The sequence below is a fragment of the Gadus macrocephalus genome, chromosome 16 (assembly GCF_031168955.1).
Source record: "Gadus macrocephalus chromosome 16, ASM3116895v1".
Taxonomy (NCBI): Eukaryota; Metazoa; Chordata; class Actinopteri; order Gadiformes; family Gadidae; genus Gadus; species Gadus macrocephalus.
In genome coordinates, this window is record NC_082397.1 from 28,717,028 (window position 1) to 28,729,524 (window position 12,497).

The following is a 12,497-nucleotide window of genomic DNA, read 5'->3' on the forward strand; positions in this document are numbered from 1 at the left end:
TGAGAACAAGTCCCATAAAAATATTGATACCCACAAAGTGACCCGCTTTAAGAACAGCAAAGGCTATTAGGGCTCTTATAGAGGCTCTAAATGAACAAAGCTGGAATAACGTACATTCAAATAATGATCCAAACAAAGCTTATGATGAATGCCTGTCCACTCTCACTACCCTGTATGATTATCACGTCCCGATACAAACTCAAAGGAAGCATATGAAGAAAAGCCATGGATCACAAGAGGACTAGAAAACGCCTGTAAAAAGAAAAATATATTATAAAAAAATTACAGAAAATATAGAACAAAGGAAGCGGAAAATAAATAAAAAAATACAGAAATAAATTAACAACTACAATGAGATGCAACAAGAAAGAATATGATAAATTATTGAATCAGCAAAAAAGCAATATACAAGGTACATGGAAAATACTTAACAGCATAATTAAAAAGGGTACAGCCAAATCAAAATACCCAAACCGATTTAAAACACATAAGGAAAAAACCATCACCAACTCTAAAGTGATTGTCAATGAATTTAATTATTTTGTGAATGTCGGCTATAATCTAGCAACACTCATGCCAAAACCATCTTTCTGAAGAGAATTGAGGAAAAGGAGTTGATGACTTTAAAAATAAAAAATCTTCTGATTGTAATGATATGGATATGACACCAGTAAAAACTCTTATAGAAATTATAGCTAAACCGTTAACCCATTTACGTAACCAATCATTCCAAACAGCAATATTTCCGAACAACATGAAAATAGCAAAGATCATACCCATCTATAAAAATGGAGACATGCACCCCTTTTCAAACTACAGACCAATCTCTCTTCTTCCACAGTTTTCAAAAATCGTAGAAAAACCTTTTGCTCCAAGACTGGTCAACTTCATAGACACGCACAACTTACTGAGGGACCATCAATACGGCTTCAGATCAAACCGATCCATCACAATGGCAGTCATGGAATTAGTAGAGGAAATATCAACAGCAATCGAAAATAAGAAATTCACAGTAGGAGTATTTATAGACCTAAAAAAATCCTTTGACACAATAGATCATACAATACTGATGAGAAAACTTGAAAATGATTGCATTAGAGGAGTAGCACACAAATGGCTTGGTAACTATCTCTACAATAGAGAGCAGTACGTACACTAAACGACAAATCTGATTTAATGAAAGTAACACATGGGGTTTGTGGCAACCCGACCCCAACCCCTCACGCCAGGCGGCCAGAGGGAGAGGTGGTGTATGGCGTATACCGCCGATATCCACCAGCCGGAGCCAAAGAGCAGCCCTTGCGTAACCGCAATCAAGGCAATGGAGAACACCTGCGGCAGAAGATCAGGTACCCTTTAAAAGGCTGTTTGTTGCTCTCCCAGGGAAGGAGACCGGGAGACCAAGAGGAGCGGATTACCTCCAGGACCCGTTACGGACGGGCGGACTCGTGGAGATAACAGACTTTCCCCAGTGGCCACGAGAGGACCCGCACGCCAGGACGACGCATGCCGACACGGCGCGCACCACAAGAACAGCCTCACCGACGGGAGTGACCTCCCCCTCCAGGGACGGACCGGCCCTGCCGGAGAGACAATTCCCCTGGACACCACCGTGGCTCACGGAGTCACACGTATGATTTTTGGTTTTCCCGCGTTGGGCACCGACCCCGCAGGTGTTTCCCCTTTATTTAATGAATAAACGCCCTACCGGGCTTTGAACAACTTGGCGTGTGTTGATTTCGGCGTGAGAGAGAGACATTCCTGGGGCCAGGTCGCCACGTATGGTGGAGAATGCAGGCAATCCGACCACGCTACAGAACACTCACGCTTACCAACCCGCCCGCCCATGCAGAATCCGGATGGGGCCGCCGCCCAGCGTCAACAGCGGGACCAAGACCTGGCCGCCGCCACGCAGAGGGACACCGCAGAGAGCCACGTCCTCCTCCGGGAGGCGGTACTACGCCTCACACAACAGGCAGTGGGTGAGGCCCCGACCTCCGCCCCGACCAGCCGCCTCACCAAGCTCGGTCCGGACGACGACGTGGAGGCCTACTTGGAGGTCTTTGAGAGGACAGCACGTCAAGAGAGCTGGCCGGAGGACCAGTGGGCCCACATCCTGTCCCCCTTCCTCACCGGACCCGCACAGCAGGCCAGCCAAGATCTGGTGCCGGAGCGCGCCAGCCAGTACCCGGCCCTGAGACAAGCGATATTGGCCTACTATGGACATAGCCTCGCCGCCAGGGCCCAACGCTTCCACGAATGGCGATTTGACTGCCGGGGCGCCGTGCGGACGCAAATCTCCCAACACCGGAGGCTGATCCGCAGATGGCTCGCGGACGGGGAGGGACCCAGCCTCCTGGACAGGGTACTGATAGACAATACCATCCGTCAACTCCCTGCCGAAGCCCGGAGAACCCTCGCCAACATCCACCCCGACACGATAGACACGATAGATGAGCTCGTCCGGCAACTGGAAAACTGGCAGGTGGCCCAACAATTGAGTCTGAGCATCCGGAACCCCTCGCGGCCCACCGAGATCGGCGAGGACCAAGTCCCGCGCCCCGAATGCCCCCACCGGGACCGCCGTCCATCTCCCAGGAGCCCTGAGAGGACAGAAGGTGCTTCGGTTGCGGTCGTACTGGACACCTAGCCCGACAGTGTCCCGGGAACCGGGACGTATCCATGCCGTCGGCCTTCGCCGACCAGGGACGGTCAGGGCCGTGTCTCCTGACCACATGTTGGGCGCACCAGAAGCCCGGGTCCCAACCCTCCCAGTGTGGGTAGGGAGTCAGGATACGCAGGCCCTCCTGGACACCGGCAGTGTGGTGGCCCTCCTGCGCCCAGACCTAGATGGAGGGCGGCGAGGGGAACCCATAGAGGTCGCGTGTGTGCACAGGGACACACGCACATATGAGACCTGCCTCGTAGTAGTGCGGACCCCCCGAGGGATGTCCCCGTGCCCCTATTAATTGGGAGGGACTGCCCCATATTCTACAGACTATCGGGCTGCCGACCTCTGCGGGGCCCGCCACGACGACACGGTCGAACCGGCAGACCCGCCTACGGTGCTAGGGTGGCCCACTCAGCCCCAGCGGAATCGTCCACTGAGGACGACGGACCCGAGGGAGATGGCCCCACCCCACCGGGCACCCCAGGCCACTCGACAGGGGGAACCTCCCGAGTGGAACCCACGGAACCCCCCCCGGACACTCCGGACACCCTGACGGCCACCGAACCGACCGGCCCACCAGGAGAAGCCGAGACCTCGTCTCTCACTGAGTTCTCGGATTTCCTTCCGACAGGGAGGGAAGGACCGGATCGACCCGGATAGTTTGCCAGTGCCCAGCTGCAGGATGACGCCTTGAAGCACGCCTGGAGTCACGTCCTCGCCCACGACGGCCAAGCGAGTGAGTTGCCTGCCACACCCTCACTTCAGCACAAGGGGGTGGCTGCTGTACCGGGTAGGAGAGCGCGGGGGAACGGTGACCGAACAACTAGTGGTACCCCGACCCTATATTAGCAAAGTACTGTTCATGGCCCACTCCCATCTATGGGGAGCTCACCTGGGCATGGACCAAGACCAGAGATAGAATTTTAGACCGCTTTTATTGGCCCGGGGTGAAAAAAGACGTGGTCCAATACTGTCAGGCCTGCCCCGACTGCCAGCGTACTGCCCCGAGACCCTCGGTCCGGAACCCCGTTAATCCCCATGCCCATAATCGAAGTACCGTTCGATCGGTTAGCTCTAGACATTGTCGGGCCTCTCCCAATGACCAGCCGGGGACACAGGTATATTCTAGTGCTAGTGGACTACGCTACCAGGTATCCGGAAGCCCTAGCAGTCCGCGCCGCCACGGCCAAGGCGGTCGCCAAAGAGCTGATGCTCCTGTTCAGTCGGGCGGGGATAGCCAGGGAGGTGCTCACAGATGTCTTGTTTTATGTCACGGGTGATGAAGGAACTGCTTAGCCTCCTCCAGATGAAACAGCTCCGGACGTCGGTGTACCACCCCCAGACGGACGGGCTCGTGGAGCGGTTTAATAAAACCCTGAAACAGATGCTTAAGAAAGCCATGGACACGGACGGGAAGAACTGGGACCAGCTCCTGCCCCATGTCCTGTTCGCAGTCCGGGAAGTGCCCCAAGCCTCCACGGGTTTCTCCCCCTTCGAGCTGTTATACGGGAGAAGACCAAGGGGACTCCTTGACCTCGCCAAGGAAGCGTGGGAGAGTCGGCCATCCCCCCCATCGCACTATGGTGGACCACGGGGAGCAGGTGAGGGACCGCATGGCAAAGGTCTGGCCCATCGACAGGAACCATCTCAGACAGGCCTAGCTAGCCCAAGTCCGGGTCTACAACCAGGGAGCCCAGCTGCGCATATTCCGGCCCGGCGACCTGGTTCTGGGACTCATAACGACGGCGGAGTGCAAGTTCTTAGCAAAAGTGGCAGGGGCCCTACAAGGTGGTCGACCGGGTTGGGGAGGTGAACTACAGGGTGCGGCAACCTGGGAGACGCAAGCCCACCCAGCTTTACCACGTCAACCTCCTGAAACAGTGGCGAACTGGAGCGGACCCACTGGCACGGCAACCCTGGTCCTGGACGCCCGACGCGACCCACCAGTAGTTCCCATGGGAGATGACCTCAGCCCAGCCCAGAAACAAGACCTTGAGGAAGTCGTCCTGCAACACCAGGACAACTTCTCTGAGATTCCCGGGAGGACCACGATGGCCCAACATGAAATCAAGACGGCGCCAGGCGTCACGGTGCGCGTACCCCCCTACCGAGTCCCGGAGGCCCGTAGAAACGCTATCGGGGAGGAAGTCGCCAGGATGCTCCAGCTCATCGAGGAGTCGTGCAGAGCCTGGTCCAGCCCCATTGTCCTCGTCCCCAAACCCCACGGAACCTTTAGGTTTTGTAACGATTTCCGGAGACTCAATGAGGTCTCGGACTTTGACGCCTACCCCATGCCCAGGGTCGACGACCTGATAGAGCGACTCGGGCCCGCCCATTACCTCACCACCCTGGACCTCACCAAGGGGTACTGGCAGGTGCCGCTGAACCGAACTGCCCGGGAGAAAATGGCGTTTGCGACCCCAGGGGGGTTATACCAATACACGGTCCTCCCGTTCAACGTCCACGGCGCACCCGCCACCTTCCAGAGGATGATGGACCAGCTCCTTCGACCACACCAAGCGTACGCAGCAGCCTATATCGACGACATCATCATTAACAGCGCCAGCTGGGATGTCCATCTCCGACAGTTGCGGGCGGTCCTGGGAGAGTTGAGGAGGGCCGGACTCACAGCCAACCCTGCCAAGTGCTGCCTGAGACTTGAGGAGGCGGCCGAGAGAGCATTCGGGGACCAGGTGGGAGATGAACACCCCGTGACTTACATCAACAGAAAGCTCCTCCCCAACGAGAAGAATTACTGGACTGTGGAGAAAGAGGCCCTGGCCATCAAGTGGGCACTGGATAAGCTGAGGTACTATCTCCTGGGCCTGGAGTTCACGCTCGTCACCGACCATGCGCCACTCAAGTGGATGGCCAGCGCGAAGGACTCCAACGCACGGGTAACGAGGTGGTTCCTGGCCCTCCAGGACAACAGGTTTCAGGTAGACTACAGGCCGGGCAGGGAACACGGCAACGTTGACGCTCTTTCCCACCGAGACGCCTGTCTCTGGGCACTCAGAGACGACCCGAGGCTTCAACCAGCGGGGGAGGAGTGTGGGAACCCGACCCAAAACCCTCACGCCAGGCGGCCAGAGGGAGAGGTGGTGGATGGCGTATACCGCCGATATCCACCAGCCGGAGCCAAAGAGCAGCCCTTGCGTAACCGCAATCAAGGCAATGGAGAACACCTGTGGCAGAAGATCAGGTACCCTTTAAAAGGCTGTTTGTTGCTCTCCCAGGGAAGGAGACCGGGAGACCAAGCGGAGCGGATTACCTCCAGGACCCGTTACGGACGGGCGGACTCGTGGATATAACGGACTTTCCCCAGTGGCCACGAGAGGACCCACACGCCAGGACGACGCACGCCGACACGGCGCGCACCACAATAAACGCCCTACCGGGCTTTGAACGACTTGGCGTGTGTTGATTTCGGCGTAAGAGAGAGACATTCCTGGGGCCAGGTCGCCACAGGTTCCACAAGGTTCAGTACTCGGACACAAACTATTCTTACTGTATATAAATATGAAATTTGTAATGTGTTTAAATTGTTGAAATATGTGTTTGCTGATGATACAAATTTATTTTGTTCTGGTGGGGATCTGAGGCAGCTTTTGGATACAGTGGAGAAACAACTGAAAATCCTAAAACAATGGTTTGATATCAATAAGTTTTCTCTAAACTTAAAGGTTGGGTATGGGATTTGCGAAACGCCAGCAGAATTTGAAAACACACAAATGGTCCTACCCTCTCTCCTTCAACACTGACTCTGACTCCACCCATTCCAAGTACATGGACGTGCAATCATGCACAAGCGCGAACACAGATGCGCGAGAGCGAGACATTAGCTAGTTAGCTAGCTCCAGTAGCTACCACAGGATAACAACAAACAGAAGCTTGCTTTGGGTCACGAGCTTTGAGTACGTGCACGAAGGGGTCACTCGCGGGGAGCGGGGGAGTGCAGTCCGACCGTTTGATTGACGTACTTACTGTCCAATGCCACTCGGTGGGTCTGGAAATCATTGGCTGGAGTTTTTCGAGCCCTGCCCGTTCCACAGATGATTGACTTGTTTAATTTTCATGTCAGTACTTCTAACTCAGTGGCAGTAAGTGGGTTTTCAAAGGATTTCAAGTCATTTTGCAAAAATTGCCAAAAAAGAGAATTCCATACCCAACCTTTAAAGAAAACTAAGTTCATTATATTTGGAAACAAAAAAATCTAACATGAAATAAAAATCATGATAGACAATGTTGAAATAGAAAGAGTCTATTAAAAACACATTCTTAGGAGTGATCATAGACCACAAATTATGCTAGAAACCACATTTAAAACAAGTGAAAATAAAAGTATCCGCAATACTAAAAATAAAAGATGTACTCAATGCAAAGTCATTACACATGTTGTACTGTTCCTTAATATTACATGACATACTGTGTGGAAATATGGGGAAACACGTACAAAACCGTTACAAACCCTATTTGTATTTTACAAAAGAGGGCAATCAGAATCATTAACAGAACAGAATATATTGAACCAGCCAATACATTATTTATAAACTCAAACGCACTTAAATTTAGAGACTAAGTGGAGTTCAAAACAATGCAAATAATGTATAAAGTTAAAAACAGGATAGTTCCAGACTGTATCCAGAAATTGTTTCAGATTAGACAGAGCAAGTATGAACTAAGGGGAATGTGCATGTTTACAAAGATAAAGATAAGAACAAATGTAAAACAAAGATGCATATCGGTAAAAGGAGTAAACATGTGGAATGCCTTGGATGAAGAAATTTAGATGTGTAACACGGTAAAAAGAATACTGAAAAAGAAGATGCTTAACAAGTATAAAAGTGAGAGATGAATGTCACTGTGAATATGAATTGTGGAATTATTATCATTTTTTTTTTGTGTGTTTTTACTTACGAAATAAACTCAACTCAACAAAAATTGAATAGGTTTTGCCTGTATGTATGTATGTATGTCAATCACGGTTCCCACTGCACTCCCTGCCATGCCATCCCTGGAAGGAGGGATCCCCCACTCTGCATTTCTTCCCAAGATTTTTTCCTTGCTGATTAAAGGTCCCATGGCATGCTACTTTATGGATGCTTTCATATAGATATTAGTGGGCCTCTAACACAGTATTTGAAGACACAGCCACTACGAGTCAGTCGCACATTGAGCTTTCCCCAAAAGCGACGTTTCTGTGTCTGTAGCTTTAATGCAAATGAGGAGGAGAAAGGCGGGTCAAGGAGGAGGGTGTGGGTGTGGCCCTGAGCAGCTTGCGTCCACGGTACCATGCGCTCTGTTTACAGTGGATGTATCGCAATGGCGAGGTGCACACAGCCTTTGGCCGTGTTCTGAAAATATTCCAGAACACTTCGGGTGCTCCAGCGGGAGTCCTGGAGCTCTATATCTAAATAATATCATATTATACATAGATATCTATATCATATAATATATATTATCACGGCCAAAAGCTGTGTGCGCCTCCGGATGATATTATGAATCTCAAACGACTGCGTCGGGTTCTCCGACGTCTCTGGTTCTTCCACGTCCACATCAATCTGTAGTAGACTGAACCACTACATGGAGAAGAAAGGGATTGTTGCCTGCGATTGTTGACCGCGATTGACTCCCGCCTGAGCCTCGCTGCCGAGGGACCACTGCCTGGGCACCGGGCAGCGCTTAGGGCACCAGCGCCTCCGGCAGCGGGCAGCACCGAGGCGGTGGTCCCTCAACAGCGGGCAGCGGGAAGCGGAGCCGTAGTTGGAGAAAATAGCGGGCAACAATCCCTTTTTCCTCCATGTCGTGGGTCATGTACTTCAGGGAGTCAAAGCCAAAGTTCCTTTCCCCTAATTCCTTCTCAACCATGGCTAACCCCCACTACGAGTCTTGTTGTAAAAATACCAGAGAAGAGAGTCTGACGTGTTATGCGCCATAACACCAACAGCAGAACGGTTATCAAAATAACAAAGAAGTGTGCAACACTTGAACCGCGTGCTGCCCACTGCCGGCTGACGCCTGCTGGCTGACCGCTGCACGCTGCCGGGTGGTGGTGCTTTGCAGCAGTGGTGCCTCGCGATGGCCAGCGGGGCTCCGGAGGGAGAAAATCGCAGGCAACAATCCCTTTCTCCTCCATGTTGTAGTTCATATACTTCAGGGAGTCAAAGCCAAAGTTCCTTTCCCCCCAATTCCTTCTCAACCATGACTGAGTTAACCCCAACTACAGTCTTATGGAAATACCAGAGACGTCAAAGAACCGATGAGTTATTCACCATAACACCAACAACAGCAGAATGGTTATCCAAATAACAAAGAAGTGTACAACACTTGTGTTACAGTGCGGGTAATCTCACACACACACACACACACACACACACACACACACACACACACACACACACACACACACACACACACACACACACACACACACACACACACACACACACACACACACACACACACACACACACACCTCATTGTCGGGCCAAATTCTCTGGGCTGGCAAGGCACAGGAAGGGGAGGTTGGCATCTCCCCTTATGACGACATAAAGGGAAATTCCAAAACGGCACGTCTGAGCTTCGTTTTTTCAAAGGCGGAGAAGAATGCCTAGCGCTCGTTTTACACCCAACACAATTTCTAGCTACTAGGGGAGTATATTTAGGCTAGGGGAACTCATATTAATGTTAGAAATCCTCAGAAAGTGAAATTTTCATGCGATGGGATCTTTAAGGGAGTTTTTTCTTGCCCTTGGTGGGACTTGGGTCAGGGGGGGCTCATAAAATATATGTGCGGTCATGCATATTTGGCCTGTTAAGCCCTTTGAGACTGTAATGGTGATTAGGGCTATACAAATAAAATGTATTTGAATTAGGGCTGGGCGATATGACCAAAATATCATATCCCGATAACGATATGTATCACGATATAGCACATTTTCTGTAAATTCAATGAATAAATACCGTATTTTCCGCACTATAAGGCGCACCGGAGTGCCGCAGCAGCTAAATTGAATGATGTGTAAATATATAAGCCGCACTGGACTGTAAACCACAGGTGTTTTAATGTTTATTTACCATTAGGGCTTGCCCAAATGCCATTCTTCAGGCTTCGAATACTCAGAGCGAATATTCAAATACTCGTTCCAGAAAAAAACACCATCAAGACAACCTTAATAATCCCTATATACTCCCTGGAAACAATTTTGTATCTGCATATTTTGTTGAAGATTTAATAGCTTTTGAAGGTTAATTAGTAGGCCTAAGTAGGTTGAAGTTCCTTAGTTTTTACCCGCGAAAGCGAACAGCTGTTGTTCCGTTCCAAATCAGATGTCCTCTGCCGCACCGTTATATAAGCCGCAGAATCGAAAAAAAGAAAAAAAAGGCGCGTCTTATAGTCCGAAAATTACGGTAGTTTATATAAAGTGACCACATGGAAAGGCCTATTTCATAGCCCCTCTTTTAGGTACGAGCTCACTTTGTCTTGGCTGGTCGTGGGAGTCCTTCTCCTATTCAGAATTGTCACGTTCACTCTCCTCCATGTTTGTTTGTGTTGCGTTCCTGTGCCGTGTGGAAGAATGTAAAGCGTCGTCCAAATGATGTAAAATATTACCGTAAAGAGTGTGATTTGCGACAAGACGATATAAACGAGAGGATAATATGAAACGATAGACATTTTTATATCATCACACAATATATATCGTCATATCGCCCAGCCCTAATTTGAATTGAACGTGCTAAAAGTTATTATTAGAATGATTGTTTTGAGCACTGGGCCATTCCACCACTGTATTCCCCACATAACCTCATCTACTGCTGTTTGAGTAGTAGACTCAACTGGTTGTAAGTAAGCAGGTTAATGTCAACGTTATTTTACTTGCAGCGATTTCGTTAGAAAAAAATGACAAAACATATATATATATTTTCACTGGCAATGATGCTGAAGACAACTCCCAGGATCCCCGGTACTTCAGGACGTCCTCAAACAACGTATTTTGTTATTGTTTTGATTGAGTAACATTGAGCAATATTTTTGCCTCTAGTGGCAATATTACTTTAATATGATGTTAATGTAATGTTATGTGAAGGTTAATCTGACGGTGAATGAGATGTTAAGGTGTTGATAATCTGATGGTTGATGTGATGTTAATGTGATTTATATCCTAATGGGAGGTTAATCTGTGTGTGAGGTGCAGTACCTTCTCCCTACCTGCTGGAGGAGCTGGAGGCGCTCTGGCTGCAGGCCGCAACCTGCTCTCTGGAAGGCAGCAGGAAGCCAGCTAGGTTCAGCACGTCTCTGATCATCTGACCTTTTATGGTCACATCAAGAGCTGTGTTGGAGTGGAGGCTAAACACATCGGAACACAAGTTAATACACACAGATCTACTAAATACTCACGACATACACGGGACCACAGGAATAGTTTAACCACCATGGGGATGATAAGACCACAGGACTAGTTTAACTACCATGGGGAAGAAGACCATAGGACTAGTTTAACTACCATGGGGATGATTATGCAACAGGACTAGTTTAACTACCATGGGGATGATTAGACCAAGGGACTAGTTTAACTACCATGGGAATGATTACGCAACAGGACTAGTTTAACTACCATGGGGATGATAAGTCCACAGGACTAGGCTCTCCCGGTAGAGGCAGGTTGGTTAGTCCTCTAACCCAGATCAATGAACGGTTGATGTGTTCATGGTCAACTGTAGCTCTGCCGTTTTGAGACTAGAGTTTCCGGGCACGTGTTGCGTGTGCGTTCAACCTCTGGTTGTTATTAAACCCATAGCTATGTGGAAACCCCATTCGATAATGTAACAAATTTCTGAGTGCATAATACAATAACATTTTGCCTATAATGTTACAACGTATAACATTTGGTTCACCTATTGGGTAATGAAGCAAGCATAATAATTTCCTCCTTATGTTATAAAGCAAGCATACAAATTTTCTACTTATAAGACGTTTTCACACCTGTCCTCTGCATTTTTGCCACATTTGTATATCAGGAGATTCGACCCTGAGGATAATTCATACTTGATGCTTTATATGCGGACATCAATGTTGTTTAGACATCAGTAGAATCAACGGGGGGGGTTTGGGGGTTGGGCTTGGATTAGGCGGGATACGATGTAGGGTCTAAGTTTGCAAGAGGCGGGATAAGTGTGGCCACTGTCGCTGTAGTTTGTTTTGGTTTGACCACAAACAAAATTTAGGCAGATTGGAGAACTCATCAAGATCATCTTAAATGTTGCTAAAATTATGCATCATATATTCCGTAGCATCCACAAAATCCGAAGCATTGATCGATGAAAGATTGGCTTATGAAAGACAAATAGAAGAAACGACGAAGAAGAAAGGCGTCGCGAACGACATTACCGGAGAAAGAGAGCGTATTTTTTCACATGTAACAAACGCTTGGACAAATGTAGTTGATTTCCGTGTTTAACTGAGAAAATGGAGTGGAAGGACAGGACCCTATAATGTTCAGCTGACTGTTGTCAATGATAATAAGAAAAACATTTTCTATACGCGTGCAGCTGTGAACTCTTTTAGTATTCACCACGAATGACTCTTAAAAGCAGTGCCAACATTTAAATATTTTTTAACCATCAGCGAATAAAAGGTAACAGGCAGATTATCATTTAGGGGGCCATTAAATGACCAGCAGAAGCGTCATAAACACGGCCACTCAAGTGGTGTGAGAAATCGACTTATCTTCTCCTAATTCACATATAAGGTAATTTACTTTTCCTATGGAGAAAATACTACCTCAGGGGTAGTATTATTCAGGAGATTTTCAGGGTACAAATGTCA

General features: G+C 49.0%; 1 protein-coding gene across 7 annotated transcripts in view; it reads right to left on the reverse strand.

Annotated features, from left to right (window-relative positions):
• ttll4 (tubulin tyrosine ligase-like family, member 4) overlaps positions 1-12,497 on the reverse strand; it is a 91,274-nt gene that overhangs the window by 21,767 nt on the left and 57,010 nt on the right. For all 7 annotated transcript variants that reach the window (XM_060074672.1, XM_060074670.1, XM_060074668.1 and 4 more), the window contains one exon: positions 10,881-11,018. In XM_060074672.1, coding sequence (XP_059930655.1) covers positions 10,881-11,018 — 138 coding nt within the window. The remainder of the gene's footprint in view (positions 1-10,880; positions 11,019-12,497) is intronic.